At 37.8% G+C, this 24,581-nt stretch overlaps 1 protein-coding gene across 3 annotated transcripts; it reads right to left on the bottom strand.

Moving 5' to 3' along the window:
• Positions 1 to 228: 228 nt before the first annotated feature.
• On the bottom strand, positions 229 to 24,540 carry LOC143213077 (uncharacterized). 3 transcript variants are annotated; one of them, XM_076432576.1, is made up of 29 exons: positions 24,405 to 24,540; positions 20,896 to 21,303; positions 19,535 to 19,882; positions 18,930 to 19,101; positions 17,648 to 17,926; positions 16,042 to 16,923; positions 15,610 to 15,942; positions 15,190 to 15,321; positions 14,153 to 14,518; positions 12,855 to 13,547; positions 11,584 to 11,675; positions 10,970 to 11,112; positions 10,743 to 10,853; positions 9,858 to 10,202; positions 8,940 to 9,154; positions 8,323 to 8,435; positions 8,069 to 8,210; positions 7,425 to 7,525; positions 7,073 to 7,248; positions 6,693 to 6,979; positions 6,352 to 6,559; positions 5,305 to 5,488; positions 4,768 to 4,980; positions 3,690 to 3,815; positions 2,973 to 3,125; positions 2,583 to 2,732; positions 2,173 to 2,404; positions 1,337 to 1,516; positions 229 to 803 (listed from the first exon to the last, which is right to left on the bottom strand). In XM_076432576.1, exons 1-29 carry the CDS (start codon positions 24,468 to 24,470, stop codon positions 667 to 669), a joined length of 6,987 nt encoding a protein of 2,328 aa, XP_076288691.1. In that variant the 5' UTR covers positions 24,471 to 24,540; the 3' UTR covers positions 229 to 666. The 3 variants fall into 3 exon arrangements, with proteins under 3 accessions (XP_076288691.1, XP_076288690.1, XP_076288692.1); XM_076432575.1 differs by having other exon boundaries at positions 15,610 to 16,923; XM_076432577.1 differs by lacking the exons at positions 12,855 to 13,547; positions 14,153 to 14,518; positions 15,190 to 15,321 and having other exon boundaries at positions 15,610 to 16,923.
• Between the last annotated feature and the right edge of the window lie 41 nt (positions 24,541 to 24,581).

The raw sequence follows: 24,581 nt of genomic DNA, 5'->3' as shown, positions 1-24,581 counted from the left end.
CGATTTAATATTTGCATATTTCAGTTTATTTATAAAACCGTTAGTTATTTGTTCGGTGTATCGTTCAATGCTTTCTAGTCCGAATGATCCTCACTTGATGTGTGATATTTAAATCGAATAGACATGTTTTCTTTGTGCTCATAGTTGTGTTAATAAAACTTCATTTAGCTAATTTTGTTTAATTAAATACATAATCTAATAGGAATAGGTGTGAAATAATCATAGATATTCATTTATAAGATCTTTATTGAAAATCTTTCAAAATTTGTTCTTACATCTAGCGAAGGTATCAAATACAATTTTGTTTTCTTAAACAAATTCTCCACTTGATTTAAGGTTTCAATGATATTTAAGAGCATTTACGTAATATTAATCTAGCAGTTCGTGTACAAATTAAGTTGCTAAGAGTTTTCAATTGTTATCTATAATACGAGAACATTTTACACATTGTTGTTCCAACGTTAAGTACTAGTACATTGTATATGAATATGTATAATATTAAGTAAGCATTAAACGCATTGTATGTTCACTCGGCGAGTTGTTATAGTATACAAATTTATTGTGAAACACACAATCACTAAGTATGGCACACATTTCAATATTACGCTAATTCGAAATTATTTGACTGACTATGAGTCGAAAGTTGTATGCCGTAAGAAACTAATTCTATCTTCCCGAGAGGGACTCTTTAATTTTCTGATCGATCCAACGACGATAATAAGAAACGCGAACGTAAACGCCGGGCTTGTTGACTTTCCCACAGTGTTGTCCCCAGCTGGTAATTCCATATAATGTGAAAGCACCTGTAGAATGGAGAATACAATAGAAAAGATCAATAATTCTATACAAAATTCCATTGAAAATGTATTTTAAAAAATTGATGAACAACTGTATAAATAGAAAGAAAGATTGCCATCTGTAAGGGTGTATAAAAAGTAATGGTGTCCGTCCTAGGGGTGAATCTACACCACTGGATCTCTCTCGGTGCACATTTGTGAAAGATTCCGATGCCTGTCGTTTTTCCCCACATCAATCGATTTTGATGAAACTTTAAAACGTACTTAAAAAGGTTATCGACTTTTTTTAGAGCGTCCGAATATTATTTCGAGTAACTGTAGGTTCACCCTAGGACGGATGACCATTACTTTTTATACACCGTGTACAATCGTCACAACCATCCTTCTTCTAAGCGTTAAATAAAATAAAATAAAATATTTTCAGATACGATTTCCCATACTTTTGACTTGAGACGTAGCCAGCTCTGTTTTCACATAGCTTAATTATTTAGAATTATTGTGGAAGATTTTGAAGAATTATTATATACATATATTGTTACCGTTATGATAGCACGCTAACGGCCCGCCAGAGTCACCATCACAAGTATCGACACCTTCGTCAAGGTATCCAGCGCAAAACATTCCGTCGCTAATTGCAGCCTCACCGTAGACATGTCCCGCTCGACAGACGGATTGATCTAATAATGGTACCCAGCCATATCTTAAATCATTTGAATGAGCTGAAACAACCAGATGAATAACTGTTAAATTATAGGGTAACCAATTAGAAGTGTGCAAAGCACAGCATCGCTACATTTAGAATGTTAGATGCGAAAATTGAACTACAATAGAATATTGTTCTTATCAATTTTTCGTATCAACATGATCTTCAATTTTTCTTATCAATTTTTCGTATCAACATGATCTTCAATTTTACTTATCAATTCTTCGTATCAACATGATCTTCAATTTTTCTTATCAATTTTTCGTATCAACATGATCTTCAATTTTACTTATCAATTTTTCGTATCAACATGATCTTCAATTTTTCTTATCAACATGATCTTCAATTTTACTTATCAATTTTTCGTATCAACATGATCTTCAATTTTTCTTATCAATTTTTCGTATCAACATGATTCACAATTTCATTTACCAATTTTTCGTATCAACATGATTCACAACTTCTTTTATCATTTTTTCTTATCAATTTTTCGTATCAACATGATCTTCATTTTTTCGTATCAACATGATCTTCAATTATTGCGTATCAACATGATCTTCAATTATTGCGTATCAACATGATCTTCAATTTGTGTGTATCGTGTTATAATGTACCAATTCTTAAATTATAAAAATTAGTCGACTAGCCCCAGTGACCCTTTAAATCACGTACTTGATATTCCAGTCTTGATGCTTCCGAATCCACTAATAGTGCAATTGAGGCCAGATGGATATTCTATGTTTTCAGGCGGCAAGCAAATTGGCATGACATCCTTGCCAAGAGGTATTCCTCGCCCCTTCAGCAATACAAGAGCAATATCATTGTTCATTCGATGACCCTTACGGAAGTCTTCGTGGATGTAGTAGTCCTCGATATTAGCTTCCAGTTCCGTTCCCTCATCCCTCTAAAATATCGTAACGCGTTTAAAATATGTATATGTTGAGGTTTTATTACGATTTAGTCTTACAGAAAATAACTTTGGCCTTCGAAGAAATCGTATTTTTCAAATTATACAGAACAAGAATTTTAATTATTGTAGCTTTTAATAGATTGCGTTCCTTTAAACTTTAAATTTGAATTACCTCTGTGTTATAATCACCAGCACGAACGAAATAAGTGCCTTTGTTGTATCCTTCCAAACAGTGAGCTGCTGTGATCACGTGCATAGGCGAAAGAACCACTGCACCACACCAATGACTCGATCTACTGTGACCTCGAACTCGAAGGCTAGCCTGTTAATTTGTTTATGGAACTTTCATCAACATATTTGCGACATTTGTCCGATTAAAATGACACCAAACACGATATAACTTGAACTGTATTTAGCGTTTTAATAGACGGTCTTTAATTAACTACACGATCAAAGAAACAGTCCGGACCCGAGTGTTTTTCTTAGATCAATACTTTACTATAGACTGGATATATCGCTGTTCAGTTATTAAAAGTTGCAATTACAGAATGATTTAATTTACCTGCCAAGGGTAGCTACCTTCCGGCGCGATATTACCGTGTACAACCTTCCCAAATATAAGATCCTCGTCATCGTTGAAATCTTTGAATCGCCTGCCGCAATTCGCTGGAAGTATATCCTCGATGTTCTTCTCCAGCACTGGCGACCAGTTCGACTGAAATTACGTTAGCTATGATTGGGATTCGTCCGCGTGAAATCGACATGTAGGAATAGGCAGGGTCAAGGAATCAAGTAAACAAACTTCGTTGCGTAAGCTTATCATTTATTGGAGTAAAGATTCTATCGATCGTTTACAAACTCTCTACGACTTAAATATGTTTCTTTTCTATCGATAGTATTTGCTGTTAATATCCCTACCTAGCACAGACTTACTTAATTCAAATGTCGTTGAATATTAAAAGTAAATTACAATGTAAAGAATTTGATTAGACGATCGCTTGAATTTTGAACATTCTCTAAAAAGCTACGCTAAACTAATATAAAGAAGAAACGGTAGTTACTATGTACCTGAGAATTCCCAAACTACTTTTGTTATATTCTAAGCGGAACATCCTATTGTACCCCAAAACGGACATAATCAATTGTCTAACTATTTTAAATTGTCCACAGCACAGCCACTTCCATAATATTCATGGATATTGAAGTTTGATTGTGTTTGCGTTCGGAGAAATTATTATTTCGATATTTACGCCGGCGTAGCTAGAATATTTCGATTTACCTTAGAATCGTGAGCATCCCCGCGTGTACAAATCACACCTGCGTCCTCGTCATGATCACAATTATGTCTGCCCCAATTATTGTGATCGCACCGGTACAGTTGCGTCTCGTTCCCGCGGCAGGAAACCTTATAAATGTATGATGGACAATGTTATTGTAACGAGAATGAAACAAAATGTATTACTACCTGTTTGGCTGTGTTTCCGTTTACGTCCGTGCTCAGAATTGGATGAAATTTTGGGAAAATAGATTCTTTTTTGACTAAAATGATGATTGTCAGAAGGATTTTTGACGACTCGAAAAAACAAAATTTTTATCATTTCAATGTCAGTCCCTACCTTACCGACAAATTTTTTTTACTATTTTAATGTCAATCTAGAGTCTAAGAGTCAGACCTGGCCAACCCAAATGGTTTCACGAGCCACTTTGATGACGCGTAACGTTACAGCGGGCCGCACACTAGTAAACATGCTTTCAAAAATGTAACGACACATGGAAATTTTAATTTATTTAATATTTTCTGTAAACAACGAGAAACGAAAGTTTCAATAGAGATATAAAATCGCCCGGCGGGCCGCATGTGGCCCGCGAGCCGCGTGTTGGCCAGGCCTGGTCTAAGTAGGGGTCGCATTAAGGATGAATCAATTATAGATCACACGTGTGAATTTCTTTGGCGCTATGGGGTCAACAAAGCTGGTGATGATCCATTTTTGCAATTAATTAAAGATATTAAATATGTATGTTCTGGAAATTAATATAAAATGTTTTCAAAATTCCAATTGGTAAACCAATTAATTGAATATCTACAATGGGAAGATTATGCGATCAGAATTAGTTAGGATAAGGATTAGGATTAATAGGCGAAGAGAGATTCGTCCACGCATACGAAAATACAAGAGTGATGTTGGTAAGGTAGGGAGTGACATTGAAATGGTAAACAATTTTTTTTCTAGCCGCCAAAAATCCTTCTGACAATCATCATTTTAGTCAAAGAAGAACCTATTCCCAAAGTTTCATCCAATTCTGAGCACGGACGTAAACTTCGTCATCCGTTTTAATACCATGTTTTCTAAACTCACTTCATCGAGCCAGATGGGTCCTTCACCAGGTCCAAAGAATCCATTTTTCTTGACCATAGCTTTCCCTCCATATCCTAAAGATCTACAGATCACTGTTGCAGCGGCATTTGAGAAATCGTCGTCGCAAACAGTGCCCCATATGCCATGGTGACGAACTTCAACTCTTCCCTCCAGAGGAGTACTCCCGTTCGCCAAACGTATTTCGAAAGGTGCCTAAAATCACATCTCAGAATCAAATGACACAGACAGATTTGTTTATACTAGGAAGCGACAAAAAAAAACTTTGAGGAATATTTCAAAATTAATTATGTACAGGAAGGTAGATTATTAGTTGTAATGTGGGGAAACGGACTGATTGATGGTGGGGAGCCTGGCTCGCGACGAAGACGAAGTTGGACAGGCCTGAACTACCCTGTCAAAAATTGCTAGTATTTTTTGAACCATGTTATAATGTATACACATACGAAAAAGATGTATAATATCAGAGTTTTTCATGTTGTATGATAGATTTCTAGAAAGTATTTAATTTGTACCCACATCACAATGTTCGGCACTTTCATCAGACCCATCAGGGCAGTCCTTAACTTCATCGCATATGTACGCATTCAGAATGCATTCAGGGCTATTATCGCATTTCCAATAATCATCCTGGCAGGCATCGACCGCTGTTTTGCAAACAACACCTACAGCTTCTTCTGGTTGACAGTTATGAACGCCCCACCTGTAAAAGAATATAAAGAATCATGGCTGAACTTCGCCTGAGGAAACCAGACATTTTTAACTTTATGTAATCTTGAAGATTTTGGCGAGCAATTGCCGAAAATCCAAATTTTAATTTTAGGAATCCACTGGTGCAAAAGTTATGCGTGTATGAACTCGGGCGATTTCGAGCATTTTTAACAATTAAGGGCGCCGCCATGTTGGAAAGGCCTGTCCCAAAACAAAGTGTAACCCTTAGAGATAGCCGCTCTACATTATCGACATCAGACATGTCAACATTACCAACATGGCGGCACCCTTACCTGCCAAAAACGATGAAAATCGCTGAACTTTAAACACACATAACTTTTGAAACAATAGATTAATAAGATTGAAACTTGAAGATTAAAACTAAGAAAATCTACAGGATTGTATACAACAAGTAAAAAATTTCTGGTCTGTTCAGGTGAAGTATAATCACAGCCATAATACTTTTGTTTGTTACGATGACGGAATGAGTTGTTAAGAAATCATGGTTGCGCTGCAGGAATTCCTGAATGCACAAGCACAAATGAAGCACAATCTTAACACTACCTACCGGAAGCCTATTAATAGGACTTTCAATAATTGTGCTGTACCGAAAGAAAGCGTAGAAACTTTCTTTTACATTGCAATCTTCAATGAAACCATTAGATGACGTTATTGAGGGTGATTTGTTAGTTCTCAAAGAAAATTGCTGTTGCTATGAAAGGTTCCATTAAAAAGTGTTTATAGTCACGTACCGTAGATTTTTCAAAATTATACAATAATCACCGGCCGGTAATGTGTTAAATTTTACACAAGATTATAAAATTTTTAATAGACAAACCGGTTCGTAATAATTACCCTTCGAAATCACATTCACGCAAGGAAGTCTCATTTCCTCGACATTGAAGCTGATCAACCATGAACCTCGTAGGTGGATCCAAATTACCGTAGAAACCTCCTGGTCTGACTTCAAGAGCGCCAAGGTCAAAGCCAAGTTCTTTGCAAATTACATCTGCATCGTTCATGCCAAAACCGTCGTCGCAAACTTGGCCCCAGACTCCCAAAACTGTTGAAATTATTCTCGTCAAGCTCATAGAAAATATTTGAAAGACGTTATTTATAGGAATTAGGGGTGAACTTTAAAAAAAAAGTAAAAATTTATAGGAGAAAGGCAAACATTTAGAGTTTACCCGACTTACTTTTAACTTCAACCCTTCCTTCGTAAGCGTTATCTGAACCAGCCAGCCGGATGGCATAATCCAAATTCTCCACAGTGCAGATAATCTCGTCGCTACGATCGTTGCAATCGTTCTTGCCGTTGCATACCTGCATTTGGTCGATACACTTTCGGTTTCCGCAAACGAACATTCCATCGCAATCTATACTCCTGTCCCTCATTTCATAGTAATCGAACTCGCGATTCGGTTTCAGAGAACCTGTCATACCGATGTTACTGTCGCTTAGGAGGCAAATATTTCCTGCTGCCCTGAGGAAATTAAAAACAAATAGGTAAACATTACTGCATTACAATGATTATGCGGTCAAATTTAAGAGCAAACTGTTAATAATCTTGACGTACTTGTGCGAGAACGATCGACACGTAAAATCAGCCTCCTTGCATCTAAGAGCACACGTTTTTAATGGCGTGTTCAACCACTTTTCGACATCGTGACCTTCCAGTTTATGTTTCGCGTGCTTTTGGAAAAGATCCATTTGTGACGTGCAAGCCCTTTCGTCCGCGCCGTTTGTACAGTCCTTAAAAGATAATGAATAAATTGACGTCAGATTAATGTTACGGTGTGGATTGTAATACGTACTACGTAATTTTCAAATTATTTTTTAACACCGTGTAGTCGCAATTTTCTACTTGCAAGAAGATTAATGAGACAGCCTTAACTTTTTCTACCATTTAAAAATATTAATATTAATACCTCTTCCCCATCGCACACCCACGGCGAAGGAATACATTCTCCTGGCAAACACTCGAAGTGCCTCGGTTTGCATTGCCCGCTTAGCCGTGACTTCTGGGTTACTGGAAAAGAAATTACATTGTGTTCTGAATCTAGGTAATTGGCACATTGTTTAAAAATAATTCATAGACGTTGCTTAAATTAATTATGTAAATGAGTAGACGCTGAATAAGGATTCGTTAGAGTACATTGGTGGGTAAATATATAGAGCGAAGTATTGAATAACAACGCGATACATATTTTTAATTTTAATTGTGAGAAATAGCTAAACTTTAGGTATCGAGAAGTTTTGTGTGTAATCCTGTAGATTTGGACAAGAAAATGCCGAAAATCCAAGTTTTAATCTTGGGAATCCACTGGTTCAAAAGTGATGGGTGTTTAAAATCGAGAAATTTGAAGCGTTTTTAACAGGTAAGGGCGCCGCTATGTTGGTATGTAGGTACTCAGAGTTGCGCGTCATCTAGCAAACGGAGCCGCTAGATGTTTGTGCCGGATGTCGATAACGTACAATTCTATTTTACCGATAACATTAATATTGTCTAATTGTATTGTTTGTTCATCGTTTCTAGAAATTAGATTGTAAATATATATGTAGTGCTACATACCAATATTTCCACAAGGGGGGATGTCACAATATTCTCGCTGCCCTCGTCCTGTGAAACACCATGGACTCGAGTCTTTAAGCGGTTGCGGATTTCTGCAGTAATTATGAGTCTTCAATTTTTCTTTGACATCTCGATTAAGAGTCTGAAACATGAAATGTCACATCCTTTATCGTTCGATACAAAATGATATCTGACTGAACACTTTAAAAAAGCACAATAGAATTCGAAAAAAAACAGAAAATGGAGAAACTAACAAGTATCGAAAGCGAATGGGCTACTTTTTCATCACTCCATGGAAGACATGGTCTCCCAGTTCCTGTTACATTTGCGTTTCCCGCGTACTGGCCTCCTTTCCCATAAACGCAACCTATTTAAACAATTAGAAAAGTATATAAGAATAAATCACAAATTTTTCAAAAGTAATTATTTATGTTAAGTAATAATTTTATGAGATAAACTCGCCAGTTTCTACTATTTTACCTAGTTTGTCAATAAGAGATTATTTTAATGCCTTAGATTATTTTAATTTTGGTAAATACTTGATCTAGGAAAAACCCTCGGGTCCGTGGTGTTTCTTAGATCGTGTGGTTCTAGTATTTCTTCGTAAAGCTAACCAGTTTAAAAAATGAGAAATATTTTTTGTTTACATGAACAACTTTGCAAGAATTTTGCAAACTCTCTTATCTATTATTTAAAAACATGTCACTCCCGGTAGTATTATTTATAAGGATAAGTGTATCAAGTTGTTCAAAACGGCGTCCGTGACAAGAAACGTCAGATACGATGTAACAACATTTGGAAAGTCTTCCAATATGTTTACAGCTTTATGTTTCACTATCAAATCCGAATAAACAAATGAAGAATTGTATACCGATGTCATCGTACGATCTCTTGCAAATGTAGGAGTGGCCCTTCGTGGAAGTGGCACAGTCTTCGCTATCCCAAAAGAAATAATCAGCTACGCAAAGCGAATCTGGTCTTTCGTGACACGGGAATTTGCGTTTCATTACAATGCAGAGGGGTCGCGAGCCCACAGTCGGCGGATCTTTCTTGTCCTCCATCCAACCTGGCCACCATTTTGAATATCTACAGGAGAATTCAATTAAAGACTAATTAATCTTTTCCCAGATTGTAATCGTGACGTTGCATAAAACCATGCTGGATAAATATTATACAGGGTGTCCCAGCTAACTTGACCACCTTGAATATCTTTGTTGTGTTTAAAGATACGTCAAATGTCTGAAGGACAAAGTTAAATGGTAAAATGGGGCTCCTACAATACCAAAACAATTGTTGTTTTTATGTAATTCTTTTTAGAGATATGAAGGTCACCTTCATTTTTTTTAATGGAATGAGGTATTCTTTAATACATCAATCGATGCAGCTGGACATTCGTTATAAAAAGGTACTGACCTATGTATGTCGAAAAGTTAGTAGTTCACGAGATATTTAAATTTAAATTTGGTGTTTTAGAGTTATTTAAATTGAAATATCTCCTGAACTACTAACTTTTCAACATACATAGTTATACATACTTTTTTATAACGAATGTCCAGCTGCATCAATTGATGTATTAAATAATACCTCATTCCATTTAAAAAAATGAAGGTGACCTTTATATCTCTAAAAAAAATGACATAAAAACAAGAATTGTTTTGGTATCGTTTGAGCCCCATTTTACCATTCAACTTTGTCCCTCAGAAATTTCACGTATCTTTAAAAACAGCAAAGTTATTCAAGGTGGTCAAGTTAGGACACCCTGTATAAATATTTTGGAGTAAGTACTCACTTAAACTTGGCGTGAGACGAATCCTCCCAAAGCCAGAAGGTGTGACTCATAGTAGTGAAACCAACACCAGAAGTCATGACAGAACCAACTTCCGGGTGCTTCTGCAGCAGCCATTCCGAAACAAAGTCGTTCTCCGCCTGACTAGTGATATCAATAAGACGTGACTGTCTCTTTGAACAATAGTCCAACGCCTCCGCGTGATTGAAGCCGCTGTCAGGATCTGCCAAGTGATAACAGTGACCCTCGTATGGAATTTCACCCTTGCGGCAGTGAGCTATTCGATTTAGAACACATTTCACCCCAACAGCGTCCCTTTCCACACGACATTCGGATTCGTGTGTAAATCTAAACAATCACGAAACAATTCTATTAGGTGTAGCAGTAGAATTGAAAATAGTCTACTGGTTTATTCGCAGAGAAATAATCACTTTTTGAATTCTCAAAGTGTTCGTCATAATTATTACGACAAACTGATGAGTCCCTTCTGGAAAACGTACTTGCATATCTTTTTTTTAGTTTTATGAACAGGAAAATCCCCGCGCGTTCGGAAAAAATCAATCGGGATTAAACTTTACTCTCTGGGGCCAAGAATTTTCCACATTTTTTTATGCAATTCTGCAGATTTTTACGAGAAAACTCCGAAAATGCAAGTTTCAACGCGCGGAAATCATTCGTTCGAAAGTTATACGCGTGTAAAGTTGGGCGATTTCATGAGTTTTTGATAGTTATGGATGCCGCCATGTTGGTATGTAGGGAGCGGGTTCGCGCGTCGTCTAACGAGGAGAGCCGCTAGATGGCACCACAACGCTTGCGATGAATGCAACCGAAGTTATTACAGTCTTATCTGCTCGACCAAAAAGAAACCTATGAATCTTGGCGTCTTACTTGCATAACTGAAATCTGGTCTCATTGCCTTGACACGTGACAGAATTTGCAGCAACCCACTTCGGGACACCGTTGCGATTATCCCTTCCTTTCCAAGCCATCTCTGCACCTCTGTAAATAAACTTCCTTATTCCACGATTGCTTGCCTAAGTAAATACTACAACTGAGACATTTAGCTGAATCACCCTGTAATTTATCTCGGCAAGGTTAATTAATACGTAAAATACCTCGTGTATCCGAGTTGTTTGCATACAATATCGGCTTCCTTGAGTGTCCAGCTGGAATCACATACAATTCCCCAGCCAGGAATCTTTCCTTGAACTTCCACATAACCATCGTGAGGTCCAGAACCACCCCTAAGTCGAATCACCTGTCATCAAGAAAATGCACACTTGTTATTGGATTAATCTTAAGGCGATTTCATTCCAAAACAGAGTTGGGCAGTAATTAATTACACAAGTATTTAATTAAATCTTCAATTACATGTACAAAAGTGGACTATGATTACAATAAGAAAACGGTTGAATGGTCCAAAACATAAAAATTAGTGGTTTAAGAGAACAATTACACTAAAGTAGTTGTTAGACTCGATTAGAATTACTGTAATCTTGTTAAGTAATTGCAATTACTCCTTTCACAATTACTGGTTGAGCCAAAGTAATTGCAATTACCAATTACAATTACATGTAATTGTAATTTTATTTCTGCAATTACAAGTAATTGTAATTTTATTTCTGCAATTACAAGTAATTGTAATTGTAATTGAAATTACATTTTGCCCAACTCTGCTTCAAAATATGTCATAAAATGTAGAGGTCTAATTAATATCAAAGCTTCTTACTTGGCCGGAAATTGGCGTTGGATGCGCTACTTTTCGTGAATGATCTAATGGTTCCACTGGTGGTACATAGTACGATGGAAACGGTGGTTCCTCTGAAAAATAGCAATTTATACGTTTAGGATAATAACATCGTTAAATAATCTAGTATTCTAAATTCCCCACAGCGTGGATCCACCCGCGTCACTGAGTACATATCAACATGGCAGCGCCCAAAAACGCTTAACATCACTGAACTTTAAACACCCGTAATTTTTGAACCAATAAATTCCTAACATTAAAACTTGGATTTTCGCCATATTGTCTCGTCAAAATCTACAAGATTAAATAAAAAAAAGTAAAAATGTCTGGTTCCCTAAGCTGAAGTTTAACCAAAAACCGAGAAGTTCATATTTCGATCGGAACAGAAGTTGGAAAATTATCATCGTAAGACCGTTTATAGATATACAGGGTGAATAAACATTAGTGATAAACATTAGAAAATAACCGAAGAGGAGGGAGGTTATAGTATATTTTACTAGCAATATGATAGCATATCCACATTTTCTTTATTTGTAGTATTTTCTTAAAATAGAGGTGACCTTCATTTTTTTTTAATTAAGACGAATTAAGACGATTTCAACGATGTAGTATAGTATGGTCTTCAGGTCATACAAGGGCAGAAATAAAAGAAATAAATTAAACATTTTGTAATATTGTATTTACTTATGTTGTATTCATAAGACTACATCTCGTGTTCAATGTGATTTCCATTGGGCTTACCAAGGGCCATACTGACCTTGTATGACCTGAAGACCATACTACATATACTACATGGTTGAAATCGTCTTAATTCCCGCTTTTACATGATGTAAAAAAATATGTAGCATTCCATTAAGAAAAATGAAGGTCACCTCTATTTTAAGAAAAATATTACAAATAAAAAAAATGTAGATACGCTATCATATTGCTAGTGAAATATACTATAACTTCCTTCTGTTCGGTTTTTTCTAATGTTTACCGTTTACGAAAAAAACGCTGGTCCAAATTATCGCGAACACCATGTATAAAGAAAAATTAACATATATTTATCAACAAATTTAGAACGATTAAAGATTATAAAGTATACTGCCGCCAGTTGTCAAAGCCAATGATAAGCTGTCATTCAAAGGATTTCATGCCAAAAGCGTGACCGATTAAATATGATTGCAAATGAAGTTGCAGCTTACCTCCGTCTGCTTGAAATTCCCATGAAACTAGAGGACATATTTCAATGTTTCGAACGGTAGACTTACCTTCCTCGAAGGGAGGTTCTTCGATATTGAACAGATCTACATCGGCCTTTTCCTGATTGATTTTCATTATATTGGTTGACTCCGTAGTCGCTGGAGTTCTGTTTTGGAAGACTAGCACTGGTTTCCATACTTTTTTCTCATCCAACACATCTATGTAATCGACGTTTGTCTCGACTGCGTCTGAACTCTCGGTTGTCGAGACATTTTCGTCCGTCCCGATTTCTACACTGGGGATATTTGATTCGGTAGTGGTGATGACTGTCATCGGAGGTTTCTCCAAAGTTCGTTGGACCTTCTTCTTCCTGGGGACGACTAGGTGCATGTCGGGAACTCTTCGATTGGTAGTCTTAACGACGTCGGAACGATCATTTCCATCATGGTTTCCCATTGTATTATTCGGACGTTGACTGGAGTTATTTGATTCATCAGGGCTCGGGGGCACCAAGAAACGATCTGGTTGCGAAGGTTCGGGAAATGGTGGTTGAAGATCTGTTGCTGGCTCAGCTGGATAGTTTGAGTTTGCTGGAGATGGATCAAAATATGGCGGCTGCAGGTCGGAAGGTATGTAGTAATTGCCTTCTTCTGATAAATTCGTTGCACCATTTGTTGGAGGTACCAACGACCGACTAGGAGGGGGGTAACTTGGCTGCTCGACATTCGTATCCGACACTATTACCCGATGGTATCTTGTGTCTGTTAAATTAATAACAAAGTTGACGACGTTCTTGATACCCACATTTTGTATTGGAAACGTGTTTCCCAAAATTCGTCGGTAAGGTGAGAAACGATACTAGTATGATACATTCCCTGTGTTTGGTATGTAATCCAGTAGATTTGTACCCGGGGCGGCTGCAGATGGAAGATCGATCCTGTAGGACCAATGGTTCAGGAGTTATGCTTGATTAAAGTTGAGAAATTTTGAGTGTTTTATTGGTTTGTAGTGACGACCGCGAAGCGACCGAGTCCTTGCCGTCCCCCTCCCCGAGCTAATCACAAACCAACTCGGTAAACGGTGTCTAACCGTCACTACCAATATGGCGGCGCCCTTACCTATCAAAAACACTGAAAAATGTTGAACTTTAAGCAAGCATAACTCCTGAACCATTGATCCTACAGAATCGAAACTTCGATTCCTAGGTTCTCCTCGTTTAATTCTACTGGATTACATACCAAATACATCATAATTTGTAGGAGAAAGCCACGGAAAGTTGCAAAATTTCAGCTCAATCCGATTTTTGACTGATTTTCAGAACTTCAGAGTGTTTGATATAATTTTGCTATCGATTGATAATTATTACCGGATCCTGCTAGATCATCGGAACTCTGTGAACTCATTCGATGATACTTAGGAGTACGACGGCCATGTTCGAACGAGGAAACATTTTTAACTCCAGTCGAACGATCGCCAGGATTCTGATACGGCGGTTGGAGGTCCATAGACGGTACTGGAATGGTAGATTGAGAATCGATGTAAATATTCTGATCGTTTCTATCGAATTGATTCGAACTTCGACGATCATTTGGCCCATATGTTTTCGTGTTCGAGTGTCCTTGGTGAACTTGAATCCCATTCGTAATGAAATGGTACCGCGTACCATTTACATTTACTTGCGTGTTGCTTGGAGGAGCTGGTCTCGACGGATAAAATGAAGCATCTTTAACTCCTGCGAATGTAAAGGGAACACATTATATAACAGGAACAAACAATACTAGGGATGGGATCAAGTACCTCGCAAACAGGTTCGAACATTCGAACTCTCTATAAGTACTTCGAAAAAAAAATAGTACTCCCAAGTATACTCGAACCTTTGCCAGACAGTTTCGAACCCTTTACAAGTACTGTGGTAAACGTAAATAATACTTGCAAGTATACTCGAATCATGGTCAAACAGTTTCGAAACTTTCAAAATTTTTATGAATATCGTTACGAATTTCCGTATTCTTGCACGCTCCGTGGCAACGTAAGGCTGTTCCGGCGCGGCGCACAGTGGGAACTTTCGTCCAAATCGGAGGCAAAATCAAAGAACTTTCGATAGAAATGAGGTAGAGCGATGAAATTTTTTTAAATTAAATTTCCAAGATTAAATCGGATTTCCAAGATTCGAGTACTACTTATGAAAGTTTCGATTACTTTCAACACCGAAGTACTTATAAGTATCTTTTCTTGTAAGTACTCATTCCGAGGTTCGATAACTACTTGTATACAATGAATACTTTTCACCCATGAAATGAAACTTGATTATTGAATTTGACTCGGATTCGTGAGTACATATTGAACCTGATCCCATCCCTAAACAATACAATGCAAGACCTTCAAATACGTTACTTTGCCTACCTGGCGGATATTTTCCAGTTGCACGGTGAAAAATATTGGTGTTCGATGACCACTGATTCAGTTTCGATTCTGCCTCTTTATCAGCAGTGCTCTGATATGTATCGATCCTAGGTCCTGATTCCCGAAATCTGTCTGTGAACCGTGATCTCTGAACTGATTCGTCTGTTAACCGCTTATTATGAACATGCGATTTGCCAAGCTCAAGCAGTAGAAATTCAATTAACGACGCTCATGCAGTAATTGTACAATCGTATTAGAATGATGATCTCGAGTGCAAAATTCCACAGGCACGTGCAAACCCAACAAGACTAGTTATAAATTAAATGCACAACAAGCAACAATCAATTAGTGAACTGATATACCAGTTAATAGTGTATTAAAGATGAACCTATACGACTAAAACATTCATTAAAATATTACCTTGATCCCACTGTCTATTTTGTGGTTGAGACGATGGTCCCTGATGACTCCGACTACTAGGAACCGGCAGAGTCCAACTTGTCCTGTTTCGCATCGGCTTCAGTCTCGAGTCCTCAGGCAATTCGTGGGTGCTGTCCACGTAGACATTTTCACCTGATGGGCGAGGCAATTCGGAACCACTCCTGCTGTATTCTCTCCTATTAGAACTAAAGACATGTTCGATTCCTCGGTTCGGCGACAAGTTTCCTTCGTCGAACCTAACGTGACTTGTCGAAGAATCTTCTGTCTGATCGAACGGTCTCTGTTGCGTTTGTTGATCGGAATCGTCGTACTCTGGGTAACGCGGAGCAGAGTGAGGTCTGTCATAATGATGACCATGGTGTCCTGAGCTGGAATGCCAACTGCCACTGGGAACAGAATGGCTGGACTCACCTGGTTGAGTAGGGACACGAGTGTTCGAAGAGTCTTCTGCTGGATCGAATGGTCGCTGTTGCGTTTGTTGATCGGAATCGTCGTACTCTGGGTAACGTGGGGCAGAGTGAGGCCTGCCATGAGGACGATCATGGTGTCGTGAAGTGGAATGCCAACTGGACTGACCTGGTTGAGTAGGGACACGAGTGTTTGAAGGGTCTTCTGTTGGATCGAATGGTCTCTGTTGCGTTTGTTGATCGGAATCGTCGTACTCTGGGTAATGTGGGGCAGAGTGAGGCCTGCCATGAGGATGATCATGGTGTCCTGGATGCCAACTTTCGCTGGGATTAAAGTAGCTAGGCTCTTGAGTAGGAACATAGTGCTGTCTATGATGATGTCCAGAATTGGAATGCCAATTGCTGTCGGACGTAGGTTGATTTGGTGGTTGGGGTTGGGAGGAATCGTACGGAGGAGACGGTTGTTGACTTTCAGTGCGGCGGTTAGAGTCGTATACTGATGCGTGTGGATAATGCCGATGGTTATGATATTGATGCTGGTGGTGGTGATACGTCTCGTCGTGGTTTCCACTGTGTTGCCATTGTCCGGGTGGTGAGCCCGAACTTTCCGCGTGGTCCCAACGCGGTGGTGCGTCCGGATTAGGATTGTAATGACCACCATGACTATGTTGACCTGGAGGAATGGGCTGCGCTGTTTCTGGCGGCTTTGCGGTGGACCAAGTATTCGGCATCCAGCTTGGTCGCCATGTTGGGCGCAAGGCTTCCCAGTCTGTACCTGGACGACTTGTTGTCGCCGTAGAAGTCCAATTATATTGGCGGCCATGTTCCCATTTTCCTGAGTCCGAAGAACCCATCGATGACCATGGTCTCGCGGTTGTTGCCTTCTCTGCAAGTGATAGCAAAGGTTTCTTTAGCTACAGGATTAATTCAACTAATTAACCCTTTGCACTCGAATGGCGAGCCTGTGGCGCCACTAAAATCTGCCATATCATTATGCAAAACAGTTTTAACATTATTAAATTTGTCTCTATTCTATAAATTGTAAAAAGCTCAACTGTTATATGTATAGAAAAACAGGTTCAATTTTATGCGCACAGTGTAAAAAAGATTACATAGAACAAAAATGATCTGGGTTGAAACAAATATCTTGATTTTAAAATTCAAATTGCTTCGAGTGCAAAGGGTTAAGCTATTGCTTTAATTGCACAGTTCAACAGAATTTAACTTCTTTACAGTATTGAATCCCAGTACAGTGTTAATTTAACCTTTTTCCGCGTTTAGGAATTACTGTTGGGTGATTCTTATGGAGGTTGTCATTCTGAATCCAAATCCGAAAGTAAAATTGCTCTACCACGCAACGAAAGCATTGATTTTTGCAGAAATGCAAGATTTTGATAAAAAATGAATTCTTTGTTAGGAAAAAATATTTGTTAGCGAAAACTAAACATGCGAGAGGGTTCAGGTTTGAGTCAAAAGATAGAAAGGACTCTCATATTCTCATGGTCAATTATATTTCTTTGTACTTTCTAATAGTTGCAAAATGCTTGTTAATGAAACCCTTTATCTGGCAGGAATTTACTATGCAGCATTGAATCCCAGTACAGTGTTACCTTTGCTACAGCTTGGTACATTGTATGGCCAATCGCAGACACTCGTTAGAGGATTGAAGGCTGTTCCAGGACCACAATCCATAATAAAAGTGCCCCCACGTGTGCATTGCAAAAACTTCTTGCACGTATCCGGGTGAGGTAGTAGTCCTGTATGATCTGGAGGACAAGCAATCTTCTTCACCGGTTGATGTTCGTTGTACTTCAGTTTTTCATGACCGTAGGTTCCATATTCGGGAGGAACCAATGGTGTTGTAGCGTCCTCCTTAGTCTTAAAGGAATCTGTACAACAATTATTATGCGTGCTAATTGTAAGCTTCACTGTAACGATTTTCGTTTCGTTGAAGGTACGAGGGTAGTCCCAGAAGTACCCGACCTTGACATATCGCTGGCGGTTGTTATTTGAAAACTTGCTATAGCCAAAAGTAGAATCTTTATAAACCTTAAGTTTGAAGTCTGAAGACGCTACGTTATTTAGTATTTGTTTGGCAGCCACCAATAGTGAACGCTTTTAGTGAATTTGTAAACATGGAAAAATTTGGTCATCGTTATGTGATACAATACTTTCATATGAAAGGTCTCAGTCCAATCAATATCAAAGCCGAGATGGGTTCTACTCTGGGGGAGTCTGCTCCTTCGTTTACAACGATAAAATATTGGTGGCAGAGTTTAAACGAGGCCGTACGAGCTGTCAAGACGAACATCGCAGTGGTCGACCACGCCAGAAATGGTGAAGAAAATCCACAAAATGGTTTTAGATGATCATCGACTGAAAGTGCGCGAGCTAGCAGACATGGTAGGCATTTCAAAAAGTGCTGTATATCACATATTAACTGAAAATTTGCACATGACAAAGCTGTGCGCAAAATGGGTGCCGCGTTTGCATACAGAGGAACAAAAACAGCGTCGCGACACATCCGGTATCGCGGTGGCCAAAATCAATGAGTTAAAGTTTGAATTGCTTCCTCACGCACCCTATTCGCCATATTTAGCCCCCTCAAACTATTTCCTGTTTCCAAACTTGAAAAAATGGCTCGGTGATAACAGATTTGCCAACAATGAAGAGGTAGAGTCTACGGTTGATGACTATTTTGAGGAGCTCGACGGATCTCACTATAAACAGGGTATCGTAGCTATTGAACATCGCTGGGAAAAGTGTATCGAGCTAACAGGAGACTACGTTGAGAAATAAAGTCATTTTTTCCCAAATGTCTTGTTTTCTTTGTTAGGTCGGGTACTTCTGGGACTACCTTCGTTCTACCGGTTTTGCTTATCGTCTTGTTACCTTCGCAACCTCTCACAGAATGTGGCCAATCGCAAACGCTCACTGCAGGGTTGAACACTGTTCCAGGGCCGCAATCCATAATAATTGTGCCACCATTGGCGCATTGCAAAAACTTCTTGCAATCTGACGGATGAGGCAGCAATCCTGTTACGTGCGGAGGACATCGTGGTTCCTGTACATAAAATTGAATAGTAAATACTCGTAGTAAATACAGTGGCGGGGAAAAAAGATAGTTGAACTGCAGGAAACCAACAATATTTAACTTTTTTAATGTAATGTAGATTTTAGTTGTGACCAGAGTTGGGCAAAAATTTTATTTGAGTAAAAGTTTCGAATAAAGTTGATTCTTTCCAAGTTGCTTTTAAACCCATTTTATCCGAAACTTTTACGTAAATAAAATTTTTGCCTAACGAAAGGTCCTGCCACAAAAGTTGTGCGTATTTAAAGTTGAGCGATTCCGACTCCGCGATTTAGAACTTGCATTTTTGGATTTTTCTCATGAAAATCTACAGGATTGTATAAGAAATAGTGCAACATTTTTGGTCCCGGAAACTGAAGCATAAACACCATGCTCTTCGCGAAGTAATAATTATGCGGGAACTGACCTGCAGCCTTTCATGCTCCAGGAAGCTATGCGAGCTAGATAAAAGTGGTTCTCGTCCGAACGACTCCAAATGCTCCGTCGAAGGAAAATCGGCAACTTCCCCTCCGTAACAACTGACTTTATGCGGAAAATCACATTCCAGACTGTCTGGACTGAACAGCGTCCCAGGTGCGCATGGTTGCACGAATGCTCTTCCCTTCCAACAATTCACAAAAAACTTGCAATCCGGAGGGTAGATAAATTGTCCAGTCGAATCTGCTTCCGGACACTGTACTCCTTGCCTTGGATCGTATCGCGCGACCGTGGACTTCGAATTTGACGAAAGGGAAAGCTCCTCCTTACGGGGTTTCTGCATTGGAAAATCAAAACTTGACAAATGATTTTTTTTTTTAAAAAAGAAAACTTTTATTAGACAACGGATTTTATGAATTTATGACAGAACTGAGTTGGTGTAATTTCAAATAGTGAAGACATTCGAAGAATTTAAAAATATTGTTATATTCCTTTCAACCTATTTAACATATTTAGAAAGAAAATACATTAAATACAAGAAAATACAAAAATTTCTAGTTATTACAGTAGGTGCAGAAAGTATTCGTACGCTCTTTAAAACAGAATAACTTTTTCATAATTGTATCAAACAACCTGATGTTTTGTAAGCAATTAGAAGCATTGGTTTACAAAATGATGTGCGAAAAAGATTTTTCAAATAATTGTATTATAATTTACAAGGTTATACATGCAAAAATAAAAAAAGCATTTTTTAAAACTTTTTTATTTGAGCCCTCGAAGAGAAAATTTAAAAAACACGTTTTTTAGATCTATGTTATTTATACAAATGTTGAAAATTTCATCGAAATCGGTTGACGCAGGAAAAAACGAGACACGCCGAAAGATGTACGATTCTGTGGATTTTAAGCAGAAATTGATCAAAAGTCGTGTAAAACTACGATTGTCACCATTTTTAACCGCTTGTAGCTCGTATATATGTTGATCGGTTTCGATCAAAATTTGAAGCATGTGTATAACTAACATAGATCCACAAAACACATATTTTAAATTTTCATTAAGGGCCCAAATAAAAAACTTTTAAAAATTGCCTTTTTTATTTCTGCATGTAACCTTGTAAATTATAATTTTTGGAAAATTTTTCTTGCATATCACTTCGTAAACCAATGCTTCTAATTGATTATAAAAAATCAGGTCGTTTGGCACGATTATAAAAAAGTTATTAGTTTTTAAAAGGTGTACGAATACTTTGTACACCCACTGTATATTTTTATAAATTGATTCGAATGTTCTCTTTAAAATACGACAGAACTTCCCCTGCAACGTAATATCGAGTTGACGTAATATGTTTACCGTGTTATCAGGAGATATCCCGTCATAGAAATCTCGATTGCTTTTCACGTTCTCCGAATTTCCTTTGTGCCTAGCTGGATCGCCATCTTGACGTTGTTCTAAATCGCGGGAATTATATCGATAATCACGATCCTGATTAAAATCGATTGGCGGTTGAGGATCGGTTGCGATTTCTGTTCTATGTTCGATTCCGCTTTCCGAGGTTTTTCTCCAAGGGCTCCAGGTCTTTGTGTCAGCATTCACTACGTACGGTTTTTTAGGAACAGGATTATCGGGATCCACTTGCCATTTTGGAGAACGCGACTGATCTTCGGTTGAATTTTGGTCGTCTTGAGTAGACAAGTACCAAGGAAGTACCGGCTCCCTTCGATATGGTGGCTTGGTAGTCGCTTCTCTAGGATCATAAATCTGCACCGTGAAATAAGTAACAATTAAAACAATTATACAATGCTTCAGACATTATAAAAAGTTATACAGAGTATCTCAAAATTCCTTCAACATCCGGAAGTGGGAGGTTCCTGAGACCGTTCGAAGCAACATTTTCTTTGCGATAATGGCGTCCGGCGGCATTGTTCACGAGTTATTAACCCTCATTTGTCCCTCGTGTCAATTTGACACAGTTTTCCCGAAATGAGTTATACTGTTCTGTTATTTATCGATAAATTTTCCCGAAACTTCGCGCCGTTTATTTTTTCAATGCGGAACACATAACCAAAAAGCTAAGATTTAAACGTTAACTCATCAATTTGAATAAAAAGAACACCGAAAACTAACTATTTACCTTGTTAATTCATCGATCTTTTATCACTGTGTCAATTTGACTCCGAGGAACAGAATCAGTTCGTGAAATGAGGGACGGATCAGGGTTAACGAAAAACACGGACCAATCAGAGCGCGACGTAGATGCGTGTTGGCACAGTCGCGTTTTTCGTTAATAAATCTTTCTCCTATAAATTAAGATATGTTTGGTATGTAATCCAGTAGATTTGTACCTGGGGCGGCTGCAGATCGAAGATCGATCCTGTAGGATCAATAGTTCAGGAGTTATGCTTGCTTTTTTCCGCGAAGAACTATTTATTCTGTATGTCTATCTTCATTAATAATTTTAACGTGATGATAATAATTTTTTTTTAATGATGAAAATAATATGTCAATACTCTTAAAGTCATTTAATATTTTCAACGTTTTAACTTTAAATTGCACTCGCTCATTTTTGTTATAAATGCATCAAATTCGGAAGTCCAGTCATAATACGTCCTAACTTCCTGTGGCTTTATTTTTTATGTGTATGCACCGATGCACCCGCCAGGTTCAATTTTAGATCCATAGATATTGTACAATAAATTGTACATTTATCTATCAATATTTTTATTCCTGCGTGTTCTTTTAATCTATTTGTGAAATTATGCGCACATATTGCACGCGATGTTTTACGAAAGACTGTGTAACTAGCCTGCGACGCGTCGCGACGGTTCAAGCGGTTCACGTTCCGTAATGTTATTTTAACTTATCAGCACTTATCGCATTAATGAATGGCAACGAGGTTTTCCTTTGCACAGATAATGATCTTCAAATATTAAAGATTTGCAAGAAAACTATTCGAATAGCTTCCGAATAATCGCGACAACGACACCAAAATTATTAACAAAATTAAAGGAATGTTTTAGACATTATTTTCCATCCGTTGAAACATGCGGAACCTTTGTACAAGTTTTAGTGATATGTCTGAGAATTCGCCACGAAATTAATAGGAAACAAAATAGATAGCTGCTTAGAAGAATCAAGCAAAGCTAAGATACGATTAAATACAATGGCGCGTAACAGAACGCAATATTCTCACTGCAACTCGTCGTTGAGTCACACGGAATTAGCATAGTAGATCATTTCACAACGTCACACAGTGTTCAATGCCTTTTGAAAAAGGGGGAAAAATTTGTATCTTTTCTAAACTAATTCATTTTCGATCTGGGACTTCTAATACTTTTTCCAACAGAGTACAGAGATGCGTCGATTAGTGATGAAAAAAATACAAGTTCGTTAAAATAAGTCAAGCTGACTTTAATTTTTAATACAACAAGAATCTTCTTGCAAATTTTGTTGATTCCAATTTATCGCAATTTATCGCCATGTAATTACTGACTAACTTTCGTTTGAAAATTTGTTTTGTCGATTTATCAGAAAACAAATCAAAAACGCTAGATAAAGATCGATCTAGGGTGTTATCTCCCTGAAAAATCCTTTTATTCCGTCTACGACATTATTCTGAAGCATACTATCCGGCAAAATAGCCGAATAATGCAAATTACGCCTCGTAAACAAAGAAATAGGACTTTAGAGGAAGATAGAAAAACCCCGTGTACAAACACGGGGACATTCACATTATCACATTATCGAGAAATGAGAAGGCGAATGCCGCACCCTTGCAATTCTGGAAACGAGTCTACTCCGTTAAGAATGTTAGAACCCGACATTTTGACGGGTCCGGTAAACCTAGCGTTAAAATCCCGGGCGGCAAGGGAGCACAGCGGGGGTCAGAGTTGGACAAAATGTAATTTCAATTACAATTACAATTACATGTAATTGTAATTTTATTTCTACAATTACATGTAATTGTAATTTTATTTCTACAATTACAAGTAATTGTAATTAGCAGTTGCAATTACTTAACGCCAAAATGGCTCTAATGAAAAGTAATTAGATACCTACTCGATGGAAATGCCTAAAAAGAACAAACAAAAAGCATAGGTTAGGAAATATTTATTATTCATTAAATATTTATTTGTAGCTAATTATTTGATATTTCACAGAAACGATTACCATTACTTTTCAAAATGACCTACAACATATGCTTTTTGTTTGTTCTTTTTAGACATTTCCATTTAGTAGGTATCTAATTACTTTTCTTTAGTGCCATTTTGGTGTTAAGTAATTGCAACTGTCAATTACAATTACTTGTAATTGCCCTAAAATTACTTAAAAATTGCAAAAATAAAATTACAATTGCATGTAATTGTAATTGGTAATTGCAATTACTTTGACTCAACCAGTAATTGTGAAAGGAGTAATTGCAATTACTTAACACGATTACAGTAATTGTAATTGAGTCTAACAATTACTTCAGTGTAATTGTTCTTTTGAACCACTAATTTTTATGTTTCGGACCATTCAACCGTTTTCTCATTGTAATTATTAGACTGCGGATCTTTGTGGAAAATAAAAATTATCTGCATCGATTGCAAGGAATAGAAACTAAATTGAATGTTATTTTCTCCCTTAATAATATTTGAACAGAGGAAAAATCATATATCGACATCTTCAATTTTAAAAATTTTCCAACAATTTTGAATTTCATCTAAACAATTTTGCTATAAATGCATCAAGATCCGCAGTCTAGTACTTATAGTCCACTTTTGCACATGTAATTGAAGATGTAATTAAATACTCGTGTAATTAATTACTGCCCAACTCTGGCGGGGGTGAACAACCAAGAAGGGATGAGAAACACATACCGCATGAACGAACCCAAGCGCGCAGAGGAGAGCGAGAAGGGTAGCGAACCGATCGGATCGCGACATTATGCTCGATGGTTCCACGATATACCAAGCATCGCGTCGTACTGAACCCGGTTTCCCTGTTAAACCGAGTCTATCCGATTCTGTTCGGGATGTCCGTCGCGTTCTTACTTG

Source organism: Lasioglossum baleicum, chromosome 10 (assembly GCF_051020765.1).
Source record: "Lasioglossum baleicum chromosome 10, iyLasBale1, whole genome shotgun sequence".
Classification (NCBI taxonomy): domain Eukaryota; kingdom Metazoa; phylum Arthropoda; class Insecta; order Hymenoptera; family Halictidae; genus Lasioglossum; species Lasioglossum baleicum.
This window is presented reverse-complemented; position numbering and strand designations above follow the sequence as displayed.

Coding starts and splice junctions, on each gene's coding strand:
- LOC143213077 (XM_076432575.1), bottom strand. CDS start 24,470: ATGTCGCGATCCGATCGGTTCGCTACCCTTCTCGCTCTCCTCTGCGCG. Junction 11,676..12,854: donor AGAACCTCCCTTCGAGGAAG/GTAAGTCTACCG, acceptor GCTATTTTTCAG/AGGAACCACCGTTTCCATCG. Junction 8,436..8,939: donor GAGATCGTACGATGACATCG/GTATACAATTCT, acceptor TTGTTTAAATAG/GTTGCGTTTATGGGAAAGGA.